The 21,721-nt window shown below is 62.5% G+C and overlaps 1 protein-coding gene and 1 pseudogene across 3 annotated transcripts in view; one reads left to right on the top strand and one right to left on the bottom strand.

Moving 5' to 3' along the window:
* Positions 1-4,479: 4,479 nt before the first annotated feature.
* LOC116583639 lies at positions 4,480-6,114 on the bottom strand (annotated as a pseudogene).
* A 1,050-nt stretch (positions 6,115-7,164) lies between these two features.
* PPP2R3B (protein phosphatase 2 regulatory subunit B''beta) overlaps positions 7,165-21,721 on the top strand; it is a 44,202-nt gene continuing 29,645 nt past the window's right edge. For 2 of the 3 annotated variants that reach the window (XM_032331717.1, XM_032331716.1), the window contains exon 1: positions 7,165-8,165. In XM_032331717.1, coding sequence (XP_032187608.1) covers positions 7,806-8,165 — 360 coding nt within the window. In that variant the 5' untranslated portion in view covers positions 7,165-7,805. Of the gene's footprint in view, positions 8,166-14,188; positions 14,307-21,721 lie in introns of those variants that run through there. The other variant, XM_032331718.1, reaches the window with a different exon arrangement.

Genomic DNA, 21,721 nt, shown 5'->3' with positions numbered 1-21,721 from the left:
CGAGCTCATCTCAGATCTTTCCCTTCAGCACATCTGCAAAACCTACTTCCAATCAAGGTCCCCTTCCCAGGGCTGGAGGTCAGGATGTGGACGTACCTTTGGGGTTAGCTCCTGAACATTCGTCCACACCTAGAACGGAGGGGAGAGTTCTCTACATAAGAACAGGGTGTCACTTCTCAGAGGCTTTTGACCACGTCCGCCTGGTTTTCACTCACGATCTTGATGCAAACCCCCACCTGCCCCCGTCCCCAAACCGCGGGTGGCTCCATCCTTCACACAAGGCCAATTAATCAGACTCACACACCCAGACGGCTGTAAGAATTATAAGAGGAAAGATGAGCAGACCATCAAGCGACGCCAGCCATGAGAGTTGCCCAGAAGCCTGGAATCTTGGCAGAGCCCCGGAGAACGCAGGAGCACAGAACGGACCTCGAGCACCGCTGCTGCGACGGGAGACGGGTGCGGCCCCAGGAGGGCCCTCTCCCAGACCACACGCCGTTCCTCGAGGAGGCCTTATCCCTCTCCCTTCCAACACCCTTTTCTGGGCCGTCACATCTCGCCTCGCCACTCCTCACCCAGGTTTCTCTCCTGACCTCCTTCTTTTATTCTCTACCTGTGCGCTTCCTTTTAAAAAAAATTGGGGTGAAATTCACATAATATAAAAATAACTACTTAAAAAAACCATTTTGTTTATTTGACAGAAAGAGAGAGAACAAGCACGGGGAGAGGGAGACGGAGAAGCAAGACCTTTGTTGAGCAGCGAGCCCGACGCGGAGTTCGATCCCAGGACCCTGGGATCATGACCTGGGCTGAAGGCGGACACTCGACCCACTGAGCCACTAGTGCCTCTAGAAATAACTACTTTAAACTGTCCTCCCAAAGGTGCACAGGCGCCACCTGCATCTGGTTCTACAACATTCTCCTGCCCTCTAAAGGAGACCACGTCCCCAAGAGCAAGTCCTGTGCAGCCCCCTCCCCGGCACCTGGACACCACGAATCTCCTTTCCGTTTCCATGGAGTTTTGCATTCTGGACACCCCATAAGAGGAATCACGCACCCTGTGCCCAGACATCGGACTCCCTTGCCAGCCTTTAAGCGGGTGTATAAACAAGCTCGAAGATCTGAAGCCGAGCCGGAAAATGATGTCTCAGCAGAGAATCCTAATAATGAGACAGAAATCATTAAAAGGAAGCAAATTGACCCAAAGCCTTCTCTCTGCTTTTGAATTTTCTGCTGCTGTTTAGACAGTCAACATCCCCAGCAATATGGATTGCTAATGTCACATGCCAAGACCCCCGTCAAACCCATTCTTTCCCCCCATTATGGGCTGACCTGTGTCCCCCCCTCCACAAATACATGTTAAAACCCTCACCTGCAGGACCCCAGAATGGGACTCTATTCAGAGATGGAGTCCTGAAAGGGGTGATGAAGTTAAAATGAAGAAGTCATCGGGTCGGACCCCAATGCAGTAGGACTCGAGTCTTTGTAAGGGGAGACGAGGACCCAGACACACAGAGGGACGACCGCGTGAGGACACGGGGAGAACACAGCATCTACACGCCGAGGACAGAGGCCAAAGGAGGAAGCAGCCTTGGTACCACCTGGATCTCAGACCTCCAGCCTCAGCCCCGCCTGGATCTCACACTCCCAGCCAGAGAATACATGTCCACTGCTCAAGTCACCTAGTTTGGGCTGTGTTGTCACAGCAGCCTTAGGCTTATCACAGATAGCCTTAGCAATCCTTAGCAAAGGAACACGGATGGTAAAAGGGACTTCACAGATGTTAATGAATGAAGTGGGTCTTGGGATGGAGATCATCCTGGATAGCTGTGTGACCTCGGTGTCATCTCAAGGGAGGCAGAGGGAGATGTGAGGACAGGAGAGGAGTCCATGTGACATGAAAGCAGCGGTGGGAAGGCTGATCCTTGGAGGTGGAGCAAAGGTCCTGACCCAGGGTGGGCACCGGCAGCTGCAAGACCAGGCACAGGTCCCCTCGTAGTGTCCAGGAGGAACCGCGCCTGTGGAGCCTTGACTTCAGCCCGGTAAGCCTGACCTTGGCCTTGGGCCCTCCAGAACGTGGGAGAACACACCTGTGTTCTTCTAAGACTCCGACTTTGTGGCCCCTCGTTACAGAAGGTCGAGATGACGGACACACACCGTATCAAGCCCTAGCAGGCAGCCGACTGTCTGGGTTCCTACACCTGTAACTCATCTTCCTCTTTCCTGCCAGAGCTAAGCATCTCAGATGCCTCAGACGTGTTCGATCCTTTCCATGGCCGGCTTCAGTTGTCTGTGTCAGTCAGCTGCTCGTGTGTAACAGCCACCCTGAAACTCTTCAGTTAGAGTATCTACACCACGTCAGGAAGCTGGCCGATCCCCGCTGGCCCTTCCCCCTAAACTCGGTCACAGAGATCAGGGCTCTTCCTGGGGGCCCGTTTGTGCACCTTCAGTCTCTCAGGGGTTGTCTCCCCCCTGCCCCAAGTCAGTATTGTAATGCAGGCACTTCTGACTGGGTGAAAGCCCGAGGCCTTTTCAAACCTGCAGTTTTGGGGGCTGTCGGTATCCTCTCTAAAACTCTGATTGCAAGCTGGCCTATGCTTTTCCCAACTGCTACCTTCCGTGTGGCTGTTGATGAAATTCAGAGAGAAAGCAGCAGACTGCAGCCGTGTGTTCCCATCCTTTCCCAGGGCGATGGGGGGGGGGGGGCGGGGCACGCACCCTACCCACCTGCCCGGTTATGGCAAGCCACATTGTAGCAACTGTTTCGCCACAAGGTATCAGGGATCTCTGTTTGTCCAGCCTCCTGAATCAATTTTTTGTGCACGAGGGAGCCAGAACGTGTTTGCCTGGTGCAGAAGCCCCTCCCAAGCCCTTTCTAGCTCCTTTTCTTGTGTGTTCCTTCCGGACGTTCTGCTGTCCGGGATCAAGTGTCCTGAACATGTCCACTTACGTGTGGTGAGTGGTGAGTGCCACCTCTGTGAGGCGGACAGTCCCTGCCTCAGCCATAGCTCCTCTGTAATTTCTTTCTCTCCTCACACTTCCGCATTCTGCGGCGTAATTGTGCATTGAATCATCTAATTGTATAAATCCCCACTCCCGCCCCATTAGATGAGGAAATCTTTGAGATCGTGAATCATCTTTTATTTCTCTCTGTCCTCGGGCTTGTAGCACACACTCAGAGGACCCAGTAGGCCGCAGCTTAATTATGCTGCATTCTAGCATAATAAATACATCGTAAATAAATTAAAAGAGAAAGCACTGATGGAGCCAGGCGAGTTGATAGCAAGAAGGGAAACGTGTCAAGCATCCCAGCACTAGCCGCACAGAAACACATCGTTCAGCGGACCTCTCCTTTGCAGGACGGGGCAGACACACAGCCTCCCCGCCTGGGAGGTCCTGAGCCCATGTCAGTGCTTAAAACTGGGATCTTGAATCAGGAAAATACGAAGACGTCTGGGGGAAAACAAAAACAAACAAAAACCAAAAAACACGTATACGTGCATAAACTCTGTAAAACTCTTTCCTTTGGAGAAAAGGGCAAATCTGAACATACGATTTTTTTTAAAGCATTTACAGTTTTTCCATTCTCTTTAGTTTCGTAGGGTCACTATCCATTTGTTTTTTGTTGTTTTGATCAACATTTTTTTTCTTTGAAAGCTTATTAAGATGGGTGCTAACACAATAAATTTTCTTTCCTGATTTCCAGGACCGCAAGGCATTTAAACACCACTGCTTAGATTGGAAACTTTTAATGGATGTTTCCTCCACTCTTTTGTCCCAGTGTCAGTGACAATATAGCACCCAGGCAATGACCATAATACCGTCTTGGCTGAAAAAAGACCCTTCCTGTCTTTCAGCCACGGTTCCGTCCCTGGAAACGCGTCGTGGAAAACCACTCTGCTTTCAGTCAAGGGCAGGCAGTGGCGCTGGGTCGTGGGCTGTCGGAGTCTTGGAGGGAAGGGGGAGCAGAGTGACTGCTGCCCAAGAAAGAACCAATCCCGTGAGGATAAAGCCATACGAACCATCCCAGTCGTGGAATGCCCCCAGTTCACGCAGCCACCCCACTGCTGCAGAGCGCTCAAGGAACACAGGGAAAGACCCAGTTCCTCCGGTTCAAAATTGTAGGAAAGGATGTGCCCTCGAGCTGCAGGCAAAACCACATACAGGAAAGCAAGTCAGTCAGCAGCAAAGGGAAGAAATAAAACAGAAAGAGAAGAGACAGACAGACCGACTTCATAAATACCATCTAGACTCCGCCTTTCCCGGCAGACCTGACACAGGGAAGGTGGTTAAGCTCCTGATCAGGTTCTTGGGAGGACATCCCTTGAGACCAAACACAGAGACATTTATGGGTATTCTGGGGTCCCTTTTTGTTTGTTTGTTTGTTTTTGAAGATTCACTTATTTTAGAGAGGGAGTGCACGAGCGCAAGAGCAGAGAGAGACGGAGAGAGAACCTCAAGCAGACGCCCCACTGAGCACCAGCCCCACTCAGGGTTCAATCTTGTGACCCTGATGTCGTGACCTGAGCCGAAATCAAGAGTTTACCACTCCACGAAATGACCACCCAGGCACCCAGGAGTTTGTCCTCATGATAGAAACGGAGATTTTTAAAAAGAAGAAAGAGCATCTTGTTTTGGATGAACGTCCTTGGCAGATATAAACTCGATCACTCTGACTTCCATGGAGGGTCTGTATGCAGCCTCGGGTCCGTCTGGGACCCATGAGACCTGATGTCACAGGCACCGTATTTAGGACTTCTTGGTCCCCAATTGGGGGGTTTCTATCCAGCACCGCGGGCTCTGCAGACAGACACGTTATTTTGTTGTTCCGTGATGCAGTTTGGGGAAAGCCTGCCTTTCCGATCAGCCAGTCCCTGACGGCGCAGAAGCGGAGGGTGTGCGGATCGACTCTGAGGGTCTGGGTGGACTGCGTCCCACAGAGGGGACTGGGCTCAGGCCGGCAAAGGAAGGGGCCGCCCTTCCCTTCCAACCGCCCCAGCGCCTTCCTCTCCAAGCTCTCAGGATAAGGCAGCAGGGAATCCGACTCAGCTTCTCCTGGCTCCCAAGCCACGCGCAGTTCTCCAGAATCTTCCTGCCCACTACCACCTTCCCCACCCCATCTTTCTGTCCTGCGGGGGGGGGGGGGTGTCCTCTTGCCACCCCACTAGAAGTCAGGCAGACCCCGGAAAGCACCCTTTGTGTCACCAGCTCGAGACCGTGCTCCTGTTTCGGGGCGAGCCGGGCTCAGGGCTGGCTCAGGGCTGGCTCCGGGGCGCCCCAGGGTCGCACAGCGCGTCTCTGTCCTGGCAGGACAGGATCTTCGCGGGGCCGGCGCACACTGAAGGTGCAGTGTGTTCCTGAGCAGGACCTTCTCTCTTTCCGCTGGGCAGCCGCACAGCTCGGGCCTCGGCATGGGCCCCGGGACGCATAAAGCCGTCTTGTGCTCGGGCTCAAAACCCCCTTCCTCGGCGAAAGCCCGGCCGTGAAGGGACGGAAGGAGCAGTGCGCGGCCGCTGGAGCAAAGACCGGGTCAGAGGCCCGTCTGTTCCCGCACGAGATGCCTGCGTGCGACAGCCCGGAGCGCGCTCCGCCTGCGCGCTTCCTTCTCCGCAGGAGCGGCCCCGACCCACCCGCACTGGTGCGCGGTCAGCGGGACGAGGTCCAGAGTCCCTGCGTCCCGGCGCTGTCCCGAGCGGGGAACGCGGTCCGGAGGCCACACCGAGCCGCCCAGGCCGCACACAACGTGACACGCGCTGTCGGGGCCGCACAGAGTCACCGCGCGCTCTCGGGGCCGCGCACAGGGCGACACGCGCTCTCGCGGAGTCCGGCTGCGGTTCCGCCGCGTGGACCCGCTCGCACCGGCGTCCTGCATCGCACGCTGGACGGGCAGCCGACGTGCGGACTTTGCTGTTACCAGATCACGTGCGGGAGGAGAACACGTCTTAGAAAAGACCCAACGGACGCCCCGCACCCCCCACCCGCCATGCGACCCCGCAGCCCCTCATGGGACCCCGTAGCCCCCCATGGGACCCTGCAGCCCCCCAGCCCCATCGGAACCCGCAGCCCCCCACCCACCCATGGGGCCTCGAAGCCCCGCAGCCCCCATGCGACCCCGCAGCCGCAGACACAGAGCGCGCGCCTCGTGCGTGGCCCAGGGCCGCTCGCGTTACGCGGACAACGGGACCCGGGCCAAGGCAAGGTCGGGGGAGAGAGGGGGAGGCGACGACCCTCCCGCCAGCACGACACACGGGGTCGCGACGGCTCGCGCGGCGCGGTCACGCCGAAGACCGGTTGGGAGCGAGGCGCACGCGGCCCCCGCACGGAGCCCGCCCGGTCCACGACGTCCACGGCCACGCGGCCCGCGCCCACCCCGAGCTGCGCTGTGCGTGGGACAACGGCCCGCGAGCCCCGCGCTCGCTCCCGACCCCCGCCGCACGCACACTCGTCCTCGTGCTCCGCGTGCACGCGCTGCGCACGCCCGCCACCTATCCACGGCCCCGCCTCCGGCGCGCCCCTCAGCGGGCACGCACTGCGCATGCCCGGCACCCATCCCGGGTCGGTCTCGGGCTCCCTCCCGGCCGGCACGCACTGCGCATGCCCGCTACCCACCCACCTCCCGGCCTCCGGCTCGCTCGCTCCCGCGGGGCACGCATTGCGCATGTCCGTCCCCTCACGGCGCCAGCCCCACGGCGCGCTCTCGGCGGCACGCACTGCGCATGCTTCCGCCACCGCGGCCGTGCCCCGTAGCGCCAGAGCGGGACGACCCGGGGGAGGGGAGGGAGGGTCGCCGCCCGAGTCGTGCTCCCCGAGCCGTGCTCCCCGAGCCTTCAACGCCCCTCCTCGTCGCACCACAGCCCCCGCCCCCCTCAGGCCGCGGCGTGCGCGGCGGCGGGCGGCGCCCGTGGCCGCCGTGATGACGTCACGCGTCGCGGTGACGCACGACGTCGGCGACCGCGTCTGGGAAGGCGGCCGGCGCGCCCGTTTTGAAGCTGCCCGGAGCGGCGCGGGCCCCGGGGCGTCGCTGCCCGTCCGCCTCCGCCGGGCCCGGGGCTCCGCGCAGCCGCCGCGACGCCGGCGCCGCCCGCAGTGAGGCCCCCGCCCGTCGCCCTCGCCCCTCGCCCCTCGTCCTGCCCCTCACCCGTCACCCGTCACCCTCGCCCGTCGCCACTCGCCGGGCTGGGCCGGGCCGTCGCCTGCTCCGGGGACCCCGCGACTCCGGGCTACGGGCTCCCGGCCTGCGACCCCACGGGAACGGGGGCTCCAGTCCCGAGCCGCGAACGCAGCCTCCCCGGGACCCCAGGACTCCGGGCTGCAGGCCTGGACCCCGCCCCCTAGAGACCCCAGACCGCGGGTTTGCGACCCCGCCTCCCTGAGACGCTGGGACCCCAGGACCCCGGGCTGTGGACCGGCCGCCTCCCCGACCCCGCCCCCTAGAGACCCCAGACCGTAGCTTTGCGACCCCGCCTCCCTGAGACGCTGGGACCCCAGGACCCCGGGCTCTAGGGCGCCCCCCCACTCTGGACTCCAGGACTCGGGGCTCGAGGCCGCAGGCTCGCGACCTCCGAAACGTGGACTCCAGGCCCGAGACACCGCCCCCCACAGCCTCCCCAAGATGTGGGCTGCGAACCCCGCCTCCCCGGGACCCTAGGACCCCCGGGCCGTGACCCCAGGACCCCTCGGCCGTGACCCCGCCGGCGGCCCTCGTCGGCTCCGCGGACGTCCAGTCGGGCCAGACCTGGGTTGCGGGCGTCAGGCCGGCGTGCGGGACGAGGGGCTCCTCGGGCCGCAGGGCCCCCGCCGTGGAGATGCCGCCCGGCAAAGTCCTGCAGCCGGTCCTCAAGATGAAGGTGGACGAGCTGTTCCTGTGCTGGCTCAGCGAGGCGGGCACGCAGGCCATGCTCCGGGACTGCCTGCGGAGGGTCACGATGCCCGCGAGGACCGAGGCGGGCGCTGCGGACCCCGGGCCCCCCGGGCTCCCCGGGCCCCCCGGGCTCCCCGGGCCCCCGCTGGCCTCTGCAGCCCCCACCTGCAAGCCCGCGCTCTTCGACAGCCTGGGGGCGCCCGGCCCGGCCCCCGCGTCCCCGGCGCTGCCGCTGGGAGCCGCCGCGGGTCCCCGGACCGGGCCTCCCGTGCGAGCGACTCGTCGATCTGCGGGGCCGCGAGTAGTAAGTTCCCCATCGCGTTGCGACCTCGTCGCGATCCGACCCGGGGCTCGCTGCCGTGGGAGCGCGTCACGTGCGAACAGTCCCGTTGGCAGGGTTCCCCCAGACGGGCGTATGTGCGGGAGCGTTTTGTCACGGCCAGAGCGGACCCGGTCGTCGGGGTGCGGAGTTCCGCGTCAGTCTCCCCGTCTGGGTTTCGGCGCGGCTTCTGCACACTTCCTTCCCGGCTGAGTAAGGAGCCGAGGCCGTACCCCACTTGTTGGTTTTCTCCTTACGTCGTCTGCGGTAGTCACAGTCACCTGGCCGGTGCCGGAAAAAGAGTTTGGCCTCCAGCTCGGGCTGCTGCGTGCCCTCAGAGTCGCCACACGTTGGCTCAGTGTGATGGAACTGTGGCACCGGTGTGTCCCGCGTTCCTGGGCGCCGGCCTTCGGCAGAACGTGATCGTCTTGGGGTGCGTGTTTCCGCTGCAGCTCTCCTCCGGTCAACAACCCCTGTGGTGCGATCACTTACCTGATCGCTTCCCACCGCCGTGGACCAGCCGCCACGGGCAGACCGCCGGCTGTCGCTCTGAGGGCCAGCTCGCTTGGCTCTGCTCCCTGACCCGTGGTTTTCTGGCCCGTGGCAGCGTTCCAGAAAGCAAGTCTCCACGGGGAGTGGGAAGTAGGCGCAGCGGTCACGTCTGGCCTGGCCCCTGTAGGGAACCCCACGGGACGGCTCCTGTGCCCCTGCAGGGCCCGCGGCCCAGCCCTGGGCTCTGGCTCACTCCCTTTCCCACTGCCGCAGAATCTTAGTACTGGGGGAGTAGGGCCGGAATCTCCCGTGTCACCAAGGCTGCCGGGTCTGTGAGGGACCAGAGCGCGGACCGGTGACTTCTGTGGGACGGTGGTGTCCCTCCCCGCAATGGCATCTGCTCTCCTCGGGACGGCCGAGGTCTCCCGCGCTGACCAGCCGCCTGCGTGGCGTACAGGTGTCCACGCTGAGGCCCAGCCCCTCGCGCAGGTGAACTCTTGCATCTTGTGACCCCGTGACCTTGCGTGAAACCTCTTGGGACGGCAGATGTTGGCGGGTCAGCACAGCTCGACGAGGGCGACGGGGATGCCTTGAAAAGGACGCATTTCGGAAAGCGGGCCCGTGGCGTGCCCGCATGGAATGAAGTTCCTCCGGTGACCGCAGCACAGACAGGTTGTCCTCCCAAGTGGGAGGGAGATGGTGCAGGAAGGGAGTGTGCGACTTGGGGAACGCACTGACTTTAGTGGGGAGAAGGCAGCGGGCCAGGAAGGGAGGTCTGCAGTGGACATCAGCTGTCCAGTCTCGTGCGCGGCCGCGGCGGTCTGACCGCAGAAAGCCCGCTGAGGAGCCGGGTCGGTGTGTGCCTGTGGGACTGGGCAGGACGCAGGGCTCCGAGCCGAGGACGCTGTGCCTGCTGGCGGTCTGAGGCCGGAGGTCGGCTGCTGGAGGTGTGCACGGTGGGGCTGGAGCGGGATCACGATTCTCACAGTCGAGGGGCAGCCGGGAGGCCCCATGGGTGAAGCCTCCAGCTGCTGGTTTCAGCTCAGGTCGCGGTTTCAGTGTCGGGACGGCCAGCGCCACCTTGGCCTTCGGTGTGGCCTCTGCCTGCGATGGTCTGCCCCTCCGTCCACCCCTTCTCTTCCCTTGGGGCCCGGCATCTTTCTCGGTGCACACACGCGGAAGGGCTGCCGCGAGCCGCGAGCCTCTCCTTTTCACCCTGCTCCGTGTGATTTCCAGCTAAGGGAACGAGGAGGCACAGGGACTCCCCACACACCAGGGGTCCGGTTGCCGAGTTACGTGCCCCGCCCTGGGGGTGATTTCCACACACGCATGACAGGAAGCTTGTGTCAGATGTGTTACATGCAACAGGCCCTTGGAACCTTTCATCTCCGTGAGGCAAGGCTGAGGGCTGGACCGCAGGGCCTCCGTGGCACTGTCGCCCGTAATCCCAACCACAGAAAACCCTAAAAGTGCTTCTAAGGAAGTTCTCCAGGGGAATCAGATTTAGTGGGCATGCCCTGTCCCTGCCCGGACTGCGACCCCAGACATGACGCCTGAGGAAGCAGGGTCCCGGGGACCGGACTTTGAAATGCAGGGCATGGCCTCCGAGGCCCCTTGCTACCTCCCCCCCAGTGGTCAGTATCCCAGTCACCTCGTCCAGCGGCTAGGTCACACTCTCCCGGGCCCCCTTCCTCCTTCCGTCACAGTGGTCCATACCCCTGTAACCTTCTGCCACGTCGACCGACCCTCGCAGCGCCTCTGAGAGGAAGGCGATTTGCTGTGCACGTAGATGAGAACGTAACGACACCAGTGATCTCTTAGTGGCCGCCGTGTGTCGGAGCACCTTCTGCTCCTCGCTGCGAGAGGAGCTGCGTGTTAACTGGGGACTTCACGCAGCGCTGCCAGTGCTGTAGGTGATGGCATGCTCTCAGCTACTGTCAGCACCGGGAAACGCAGCGCTGGCTGTGAAGTCCGATGTTCGTCAAATGCTGAGGGCACTTCTGGTCAAACAGGCTTTTTGTTTTTTCTTTCAGCTTGTCTTTGGCCACCGTGATGCGTGTGTTCAAACGTTTTCCCTGTTTTTACAGTTAGGTTATGTTTTTATTATTGAGTTGTAAAAACTCTTTATATATAATCTGCGGGCACGTGCTTTGAAGGTAGATGTTTCACAAGAGGTAGGGGTGCGGAGGGGCTCCATGAAGATGTAGGGGTGTACGGGGCTCCGTCATGAGGAGGTAGGGTGCACAGAGCTATGTCACGAGGTAGGGGTACTCAGGGCCACGTCACGAGGATGTGATGCTCCGGGCTGTGCGGGTGCATTCAGCGTGGGCTGTGTGGGTGTGCTCGCCGCAGGCTGTGCGGGTGTCTTCCCTCGGGGCTGTGCGGGCATCGCTCTCTGGGCTGTCCTTGCTCGGCTGTTCTGGTGCCCTTACTAACGAGAGCAAAACTTCACGCTCTAGTGACGGGTGCATCTACAAGTCTTTTCTTGGGCTGGTGGGTGGGGATGGATCCCTCTTTGCCCACTGTCTTCGCGGCCCTGAGTCGTGCGAGTGGTGGGTTCATGGTGGGGTGATGTCTGGCCAAGGAGGTTCTGCTCTGCTTTGCTGCTGTGTATGCTAATGTCTATGTCGCTTCTGGGATAAGCGTCCTGAAAGCATCTTGGGCTCACAAGGCAGGACTTTTGTGCCTTAGCTTTGTGCCAGCCACACCCAACGTGGGCACAGGTGGGGTCTGCTTGCTCAGGACGTCTTTCCTTTGCGGTGGGAAGGGCGGGGAGGCGTGGGAGGGTTAGCTCATCCTCATTCAAGCCCCGAGCCCACTGCTCGGAGCCGCTCCGAGTGCTCTGCAGGACCGGTCACTACAGTCCGGTCTGCGTGACCCGTAGGGCACTTAACGCACGGCATCTGCAGAGCCTGGTGCTCTGCTCCTCGGCCTTCCTTACCTGTCCTCTGTGACATCCTGCATTGTGTACGTTGTATCCTGTGTTGTTACTTTCTGTGGTTAGTTACTCTCCCAGGTACACAGCTGACATTACATTGTATCTCACGCACCTGACCAGTGACGTTTACCTTGTTGCTTACATTCTGTGTAAGCTGAGTTACCCCATCTAAGTTATATGCCGTGTTCTCTACCTTGTGCAGAATGGCAGGAAAACTCTGAAACCCCGAATACTCCCCCACTCCCTCTTGTGACAAGAAAGCATTTGAGGACTCTGTGTGCTTCATTGTGTCTCTTCTGTGCCGGGAGGGCGGCTGGTGCTCGCAGACCCCTTTGTTTTTGGCACGGTTTCAGGGAGGAAGCAGCTGCTTTGGCTGCATCTGGGCTCGTGGGGACCAGCAGGGATCTGGCGAGAGCTCCGTGACAGGTTCTCTTGTGTCCTGGACAGACTTCCCTTCTGTGCAGCGCGCCTCCTCTCGTCCCTCCCCGCCTCTGCTAACTAACTAGCAGGCAGTTGCTCGGATCACTTCAGTTCTCTGGAGCACGCCTCTGTCCCCCACCGGCAGAACTAGAGGCGCTGTCCCCAGATGTCTCCTTGCAGACCTGTTTACGCGCTTGTCCCTCTGGACTGAGCCACAAGACGGGGTCACTGAGCGGGGAGCTGTGTCCGGGACTCCCATCGGCAGCTCAGCCAGAACAGCTCGGGCCGGAGCAGCTCCCTCCTGCACAGCCAGGGGCCGGCGGGGAGGAGCGGCCGCCTCCCCCACCCTGCAGCCATGTGCCCTCCTCAGCCTGTGGAATGCAAGCGGCCCAGGGCCGGCCCCCAGAGCGCCTGGCCGGCCACGCATGGAGCGCGCTGAGCCCGGCCACCCAGACTGTCTTGCCGGGCACAGCCGCCACCCCGAGCCTGCCGGCCCCGGCTCAGCCCAGCCCCGAGAGTCAGAGCGCGAGCGCAGTGCCTGGCCTGGCCCCCGGCGGCCCATGCGAGGCGACATGCGGCTCCGGGACCTGTCCCTGCGCCAGGACCCTGACCTGAGGCAGGAGCTGGCCTCCCTGGCCCGCGGCTGTGACTTTGTGCTGCCGTCTCGCTTTAAGAAGAGGCTCAAGGCCTTCCAGCAGGTCCAGGTGGGGCAGGTGTGCTGTGTGCGTCTTGTGTGGTGCTCACCTGAGCTCCCTGCTGAGGCCTGGACTGGGGCGGGGGCTGCTGGTACTCCCAGGTCACCCCCCCTGCGTGTCACCTCCCGAATGGATGGGGGCCTGGTGGTACTCCCAGGGTCCCCCCCACCGTGCGTATCACCCTCCTGAACGGGTGGAGGGCTGCTGGTACTCCCGGGGTCCCCCTGTATGTGTCACCCCCCTGGGATGGATGGGAGGCTGCTGGTATTTCCAGGGTCCCCCTATGCACATCACCCCCCCGAATAGATGGGGGGCTGCTGGTACTCCCGGGGTCCCCCCATGGACGTCCCTCCTGGAACAGAGTAGGAGGCTCCTGGTACTTCTGGGGTTCCCTGTACACCTCACCCCCCCGATGGGGTGATGGATGGGGGGGCTGCTGGTACTCCCAGGATCCCCCCCATGTGCCCCCCGGAACAGCTGTGTCGTGGCTCTGGAGAGCCAGGTGTCCCGGTGGAGTGTTAGGGAAAGCCTTCCGTAGAAGGAAGCCGCAGCTTCCCTTCCTGGGGTTCCAGTGGCAGAACCGCACGCAGTCAGGAAGCTGGTGTGGCGGCCGGCGATGCGGCGGCTCTCCCCAGCACGGAGCAGACAGGGTTTAGCGTCGGCTGGTGGTTCAGCCTTAGTCACAAACACTGGGGGCTTGTGCCCTCGTGCGGAGCAGGAAGCTTTCCCCACGCCCGTGGACGCGGCCGGGTTCCCTGCCCTCGCGGTCGTGGTCTGAGACGTGCTGTGTGGAGGGGCGCGCAGACCGCAGCTGCGACCGGGGACGCCTGGGAGGCTTTTAGTAACGGACTGGCTTGTGTGTGGACTTTGCTGTGATTCTCATGATTCGGGGACGTCAAACCTGGCTTTATGTCTCTGTGTATCTTGTCAGGGGTTTAAGGGGACTTGTAATTGAAAAGGCCTGAGACTTCCCGTGAGCTCCCCCGTCATTCTGTAACTTGAGGTTTCCGTGCGACCTCTCACGCTCTGCCTGCCGCCGTGTGGTGCCTGGGTGCCTGGTGCCCCGGTGCGGGGGGAGACAGGACTGGGGACAGGATGGGGACAGGAGAGACAGGATGGGGCACTGGATGGGGACAGGAGAGACAGGACAGGGGACCGGATGGGGGCAGGGGAGACAGGATGGGGGACTGGATGGGGACAGGAGAGACAGGACAGGGGACCAGATGGGGACAGGAGAGACAGGACAGGGGACCGGATGGGGGTGCTGGACGCGGGGGCCAGGACTGCAGGGCTGGAGGCGGGACTTGCACTCACTGGCTGGCTCCCTACGTGCATCTGGGTCACTGACACTTGCCACATGAAACACTCGCGTTGTCCCTGGTAGTGAGGAGTTAGCACCCTGGTACTGCGTAAGGACAGAAAAATCACACAGAATCAAACAGGGCTGTTTTGGGGGTGAGAAAAAGACCTGCTTTTGCTGATTCTGTACCTGGAGTTTCTTTTGGATCCCACGTTAGTGTTCACACACCTTCTGAGTGTGTGTCTGGCTGTGTCTTCCAGCTTTGGACATTCTGGGTTCAGGTGGTTTGTGCAGAACGTTTGTTCCTTGTTTCTGAGGCACGTGTGTTTGGGGTCTGTGAGACGGTGGAAGTGGAGTCAGCCACGGCTGAAGTCCTCTCACCCGGCAGGAAGATGGATGTTTGGTGGTTTCTCTGAGGTGGTTCCCTAGGGTGTTGGCGGGATTGGCAGATGCTCCGAAAGTCATGGTGACTTGCCCTCAGCGGGCCTGGCTCCTGGCAGAACCGGTTCTGGAGAGTCTGATTGTTTTAGGATGACCCCGTTTCACCAGCACACTGTTGGGGAGAGAAATTCTATGAATTCCTTCGGCGGGGAACGTGTTTCATGTTACAGGAGATGTACCTCAGCGGTGTTCTGCGGGCGTGAGCGTGTGTCTGGGGTCACTGAGTGTTCTCTAAGGTGTGGGGGGGTGGATCAGATGGGGCTCCTTGTACGGGAGCGTTGCGGGAGGAGGGGGTTGTTCCGCCTTATTCAGCCCAGGGCATCTAAGTGTGGATCTGGACAGGGCCCTGGGCAGGTCAGCACAGGTCGGTGGTGGCCTGGGGCCATGAGCGTGGTGGGGACCCTGATGACTAGGAGGGAGATGGGGGGGTCCTGTATGGTGACTGGAGGGACCGGAGGCTGGGGGAAGGGTGGAGGACATGGGGCTGGGGAAGGTGGGGGATGGGGGTGTGGGAGGAGGGGGAGGGTGGGGAAGGGAAGGGAGCCTGGGAGAGACGGGCCGGGTGGGGGTGGGGGTGGGGGTGGGGTGGGGTGGGGTGGGGGGTCAGGGAGATTCAGGGACTCATGAGCAGGTGTAGGATGCAGAAGGGGGATATGAGAGTCGGCAGCGATGGGGCCGTGGGGGTGGGGAAGAGACGGGGAATGGGGTGTGGGGAGGGGCAGGGTTGGAGCCACGCCGCATACGGGGAGGGGGGAGGGGGCGGGCAGATGAGGAGGGGGATGGGGCAGGGGGAGGGGACATGAAGTTGGGGAGGGGTGGGGTGGAGACCCTTGGGGGTTGGAGGGGCGGATGGTGTAGCATGTGCCTCGCGTGTGGCTCTCCGGCTAGCCGCCCGTGTCCCCTGTACTCGGGGTCAGAGGGGGGTGGACGGCTGCGGGTCCGGGGCCCACGGGCTCCCTGTGCTGCTCACCGCAGGGACACTGCCGCCTGCCGCCTGCCTGCCCTCCTGGGGGCTCCAGGGCCTTGCACACACGCCGAGTGGCAGAGGGACTCCCGGAAACTCGGCTGCGCTGTCCCTGAGTCGGGGACCCCACCTGGCCCAGCACGGCTGCTCTGCTGCCTGCCCCCGTCTCAGCGGGGACCCTAGCCTCCCCACTCCCCTGGTGCCGAATCTCTCTCCCCTCACTCCAGTGTGGAACACTCGAGGGTGCCCCGGGCCCCCTGTCCTGTGCTGTGTCACGGCCCTGGTCCTGGACTGCCCATCCTGTCCAGCCTCTCTGCGGCGTCCTCTGCGTGGACGGACAGGCCCTCAGAACGGTCGTGTGTGGACCGCAGTGACGCCATCTCCAGGTGACTCTGTTGGGCCATGGGCTGACCTCTTCTGGAGACAGCGTGGCCTCTGGCTCAGGCCGTGCCGGACACCGAGCGGGGCCTTAGTCTAAAGGGGGTCACGGGGCCAGGGAGGGGTCGCACCCTCGACGCTCACTCTCAGGGTCCCAGGAGGTTGATGTGACCCCCACCCCATGTCTGTGAGGCTGTGGACGCGGTGTCCTTCTTGGTCCTTCCTGGCCCGCATGGAGTGGTGGCACGGCGTCCTCCACGTTTCCAGCCCTGTCTTCTAGGCTTTGTGGAGACCAGGCCGTCTGCACCCATTCTGCCTGTGGGCACGGAGCTGAACGGATGTCCTGGGAGCTGGTGGGCATTGGACACAGGCCTCGTCCTAATGCACTGCCTGGCCAGCTGCGCCTGGCTCCATGTCCTCGGAGTTTGCCGTCCAGCCCCCCTGCGCACCTGACACATGGACACCCAGAACCTTCTGATGTGGAAAGGGCGTCTGCACGAGCCTGCATGGAGATGGACCTGGGCAGCGGTCATTTCGACATTTCGGCTCCTCTGTGTTAAACTCTGACCCCGGGACTCCTGTGTGCGTCCAGTATGCCCTCTGCGGGTCTCAGTAGTGAGCCTCTGCCATGTGGCGGGAAGTGGTCCATGGAAGCAGAGTTCGCGGCCTGCAGGGCCCTCCTCTCCTGGCCACGGCATCTCAGTGCGTGCAGACTCAGTCCTGTGGCCTGCGGGGCCCTCCTCTCCTGGTCATAAGTGCTTGCAGGCTCCCTGGGAATTCCCCACCGGGCTCCCCGGTCCTGTCCCAGGCAGCACCACGCATCTGTGTCTCAGGTCAGGGCCAGCCCTGGGGTCCTGTGAGCTGAGCCGCCCGTGCCCGGGGTGCCTCTGCCTGGCCTGCTTTTGTCCTGACTCCTGGCTTTTACTGTGTGTCTTGTGCCGGTGCTCTGGGCGAGGGTCACTTTTGACGTCCCAGATAAGGGCTGGGACCTGTGACTGTGACCTGTGACCCCCGAGCCCAGTGCTCAGAGGAGGAACGCCAGCAGAGACCCAGCCTGGATTGCTTCTGCGGGCACCCACCCCGGGAGGCAGCAGTGGCTTCGGCAGGACCTTGTGTCCAGCCCCATGTGGACAGGACGGCCCCACTGTGCGTGTGCTGGGCGGCCGATGGCGTCCTCTTGCTTTGTGGCCTTATGAGGAGTCCGTGCTCTCTCCAGAAATAGCTCTCCGTGGGGAGGTGTCATCTTTATCAGGGAGCTCTGGGCTGCATGCCGCCCAAGGCGTGCACTCGCCGTGCGTCCAGGAGGACTGAAGGCGCGGTGCCCGGGAAGCGGGGTGTCCAGCCTCGACTCTGAGCCCCGAGCCCCGCTGGGAATTCCCGCACCCTAGCGCGTGTCTTTGTTGCTTTCGCATTCTTAGCGGATATTGGGCCGCATCTCCTGGAGGTCAGGGAACGGCCCCTGCGTTTCCTGTGGAATCTGCTGAGTTCTGCTCTGCGGACCGGGAGGTGGCCGGCTCCCAGCGGCGCCCCGTGTGCCGGACAGGAATGCGCGTCCTGCAGCTGTGCTGGGGCCACGGGCTATTTATGTCCGGGAGATTAAACCCGTAAATCTTCCGTGTCCACACCAGGCTGTTTTGTGTCTCATTGTGCGGTACACTTGTCATCCGCGCCTGGGTGGGGGGGTGTTCAGCCTCCTTCCTTGCGGCACGTCAGTCTGTCCCCAGCAGCGTTTCTACCCTGGGGGCTAAGCCTGCAGGCTCTGGCCCAGGTCTGGGTGCTGGGGCTCCCTGGGCCGTCCAGCTCCTGGGGCTTCCGTGTCAGGCCTGCAGCACAGTGCGGATCTGCACGTCGTCACTGGGCCGTGTGGACCACCCTGCAGCCACACACGACCCTGGAGAGGGACACTGCGGGCCCGTATGTCCACAGTTTAAAAACTTTTCGGTGTGTGCTACATGCGTGTCCCACAGAGACCTACGGTCTTCTTTTTCCCGTGGGCATCTGCTCTGTGACCGGAGCGTTTAACCCACGTGCACCGTAGCAGTGCCTGTGCGCGGAGTTAGGTTGTGTGTCTCCTGCTCTCGCACGGTTGCCGAGCACCCTTCCCGACACTCACACTGGACGTGTCACCTGCTCACCTTTGTCACAGTCTTCACCGTCGAACTCTCGGAGACGCCGCGGTTTGTCCCGGCTTCATGCTCTGCTGCCCACAGCGCTGTTGAAGAGAAGCCAAGCTCCCTGCTTGTTCCCGGTGTCTGCGGAAGTGCTCCTTGTACCCCTGCCCACGCCCCAGCACACCACTGCCCTGGCGGAGCTTTCTCTCTGCTCACTCAGAACTTGCACGTGGGTGAGCTTTGCTCCAGCATCACATCCCCTGCGTCTCCGTGAACCTGTGTGTGCAGAGACAGCGTGTCCGCGAACTTGTGCATGAGCACAGACACTCTGCGTGTCTGCAAACTCGTACGTGCGGATGGACACTGCGTGTCCGGGAACCCACGCGCTTGAACAGAGACACTGCGTATCCGCCAAGCCACGCGTGCAGACAGACACCCCACGTGTCCGCAAACCCGTGTGTGCTGACGGAGACCCCGCGAGTCTGCCAACCCGTGTGCACGAACAGAGACCCCGCCAGTCTGCCAACCCGTGTGCAGGGCTTTGAAGGATCAAGACCTGCGAGTCCGCGATCCAGGGTCTGCCGACAGCTCCCTTCTCAGTGTGTTTTGTGTTTGTTCTGGTCGCAGGGACCACCTCCCAGCGGCCGACCTCCCCGCGGGCAGAGCCGCAGATTACACAGCTCTGCCCCCGGGCCGCCCTGGCTGGTGCGGTGTCGCCTCTCCAGAACGTGCCCGCTGATTCCTTGCTGCGCTGAAGAGGACCCCATTGGACTGTGTTTCATCCCGGCTGTTTTGGAGGATGTGCTGGTGGTGTCTGGTGTCCGGTGGTTTCATTCCCCTGTATCTGTGCAGGATTCCCTTTACCGGTGCTGTGTGGGGAGCTCCGGGAGCCCAGGACGCAGGGTGCGCCCCCGCACGCCCCCCACGCCTCGCCCGGGTGGCCTCCTGACCTCAGCCTTTTGTCCCCCCCACTTCCCCACACCTGTGCTCAGCTGTGCTCCGTCCACCCCGCCATCCCCCACATGCGTGGTCTGGAAACCTCTTCTTGCCGTGCTACGGGGTCTCTGTTCCGTGGACTCACCCTTCCATCTTCCAGCTTCCTGCCTCTGTGATCTGAGCCAGGGGGAGCGCGTGGGTCCTGAGTCTGGTCACGCCGGCATCTCAAGCCTTGGTGGGTTCGGTCCCGCTCTGTCCCTCCTGGCACCTTGTTTGCGTGTGGACGTGGGACTGTGGACTGGGAGTTGCTCCTCTTCCGTGGGACTTTGGGCAGTGTCGTGGGTCCTGACATGATGGTTTCCCGGAGCAGATATTCCTCCTTTCAGGCCGCACCAGTCGTGCACCAGGACGGTTTGGCTAGAGGGTTTTGGGGTTATCCAGACTGATACAGGCCGGCTACGTGCAGGCACCCAGGGGAGGGTCCCACGGGGCCAGCCAGCAGGGACCTCGGCTTCTCACAGAAATCAGCCGCAAGCCAGGGCAAGCGACAGCAGACTTTCCTGAATGGCACGGCTGTCGGAGAACAGACCGCGTCTGGGAGGCTCGGGAGGCAGAAAACAGTCTCATCCTCGCTCGGGGTTAGGGGTTTAGGGTCCGAGCTCCAGCAGCGGTCCAGGGTAGCGTCCGATGCGCATCACTGTCGGGCGAACGATGGGTGTCGCTCCGTGAATCATCAGAGGTGGGGGCATTGCTACGGCCGCGGCCAAGGGTCGTTCTGGCTCAGGTCCTGCAGCGTCGTGACACGCGGCTTTTCTGGGGCGTTGTCAGGAGTCGGGAGTCCAGGACAGAACCCAGAGAGCGAGTCCCTGTCTTGCCGCCCCCTTGAACAGGGAACAGAGCCACTTTGTGTCCTCAGAGACAAAATACGGGATTTGAGGACATGGCGCCTTGCAGAAAAGGGTCAGATCCAGAGCCGGACGGAGCCCCTGGAGCTTCCCCGCTCGGGGATGCTGTGAACGTGGTGTGGTGCCGAGGGACAGTCTGCCATGGCCCGGAGTTCTCAGGGCACCTTCTGCCCGTGGCCCCTGTGGCCCCCGCTGCCAGATGCAGTAACCCATGTGAAGCCCATCGTTTTCATTCCTCGGGGTCAGGCGTCGGTGGGCATTTATTTCTGGCTCATTCTTCTCATGGGAGGGGCAGCTCTGTGGGACCTCCGCCCGGGGACAGCCCCATTCCAGGATGCTGGATTTTGTGTGCAGACCCGTGAGCTCCTCGGCAGGGCCGTGAAGAGGTGGTCGTTTCATCCGCACGATGCCACTGGCTTCACCGGGTTCCCTTTGGGGTGTCTGTGGTCCAAGGGTGTCTTCCTTTCCTGGTGGGGCGGGCCATGGGTGCTCTTAAATGTGTGTCAGCTCCTCTGTGGGGGGCTCGGAGGGCCTCTGAGCAGAAGGGCCGGTCTGGGCACCTGGGATCGGACCCTGCACGAAGAGAGAGCTCACCCAGAACCTCAGCGGCCGGGCTAGACTCCTGAGGTTCCTACGCCGCGGTGTCATCCGGCCTCGCGCTGTGGTGAGGGCAGACCCGTGCTCGTGGGCGGCTCGGCTCTCGGGTCCCTACCGTCCCAGGAGACAGGCAGGCTCCGGGTCTGGAAGGACTCGGGTGACACAGCCAGCGCCGCGTCGTGTGGCCGGTGTTGTCAAGGCTGGCAGCTGCCCGGAACAAAGGGAAGGGCGTGCTGCCCGTGGGAAACGCGCCGTGGACGTGCGCTCGGGCAGCCCCTACTGCTGGGGGCCTGCTCTGTGCAGACCTGGGGGCAGCCTCGCTCCCTCCCGTTGGGGGCACCGACAGACCGGAGCCTGGGGAGACCTGCGGACGCTGCAGGAGAGGCCGCACGTCGGACGCAGGAAGGGCAGGTGCGCGGGGTTCTGCTGGGAGTGTCGGTGCTCTGTGCTGCGGGGGGAACGGATGGGGGCGGGCTCTTCTCTGCTCAGGGTGACCTCTTGACCGCCCGCGACCCCTCCGAGGAGCCGTGACCCCTCGGAGGAGGAGCGTCGGCATGGGGGTGGGTGGATTTTGTGGCCGGTGGGATCCGAGTGGGGTCTTTGGTGAAGCGCGTGAGGGACTGTGGTGGCGTCCGGGGTCGTGCGTGCAAAGGTCCTGAGGCGGGCAGTGACGGGTGTGTGCCACAGCCCGTCACACCTGCCCCTCCCCGGGTGCAGGGGTGCCGTCTGACAGGAACCGTCCTCCCACGCCAGGGTCTTGGAAGGGGAGGGTAGCGACCGCGGACGGAAGGCTTCCCGCCGGTGGGGAGACGGGCCGCGGAGGACCTGGGTTTGCACAGCACAGACGCACACCTGCGGCCCCCAGGCTCCCCGCTCCACTGAGCCTGCGTTCGTGGCCCCTCCCACCTTGCTCGCTCCTCCTCCCCCTCCTCCCTCCCCCCTCCCCCCTCCCCTCCTCCCCTGACTCCCCCTTCCCTCCTGCCTCTGTCCCGTTCCCTCCTCCCCTGCCCCGTCCTCTCCCTTCCCTCCTGCCCTGCCTCACCCCCCGGCACTGAGCTCCCCCTGGTTTGCATCTGTCCGTGCACTGCTGCGTCCACTAGCTCTCCATATGGAGGTCGGAGGTCGATGGCCCTGGAAGCTGGACACGGGCGTGTCTGACTCTGTTGGCTCCCACGGTGGCTGAACAGGGGACACGTCGGGGTGGGGGGTGGGTTCTGAGCCCGGAGGAGTGCAGGGAGTGAGCGGATGACGGACCTGACGTGTCAGTGAAGACGACACAGGACTGTCCCTGACGTGGGACCGAGGGGGTCCAGGTCCGTCCTGACGTGGGACCGAGGACAGCGGGGACCGACCCTCGTGAGTAA

Source organism: Mustela erminea, chromosome X (genome assembly GCF_009829155.1).
Source record: "Mustela erminea isolate mMusErm1 chromosome X, mMusErm1.Pri, whole genome shotgun sequence".
Lineage (NCBI taxonomy): Eukaryota > Metazoa > Chordata > Mammalia > Carnivora > Mustelidae > Mustela > Mustela erminea.
Note: the sequence above shows the minus strand (reverse complement) of the source record. Positions and strands in the feature narration are given on the sequence as shown.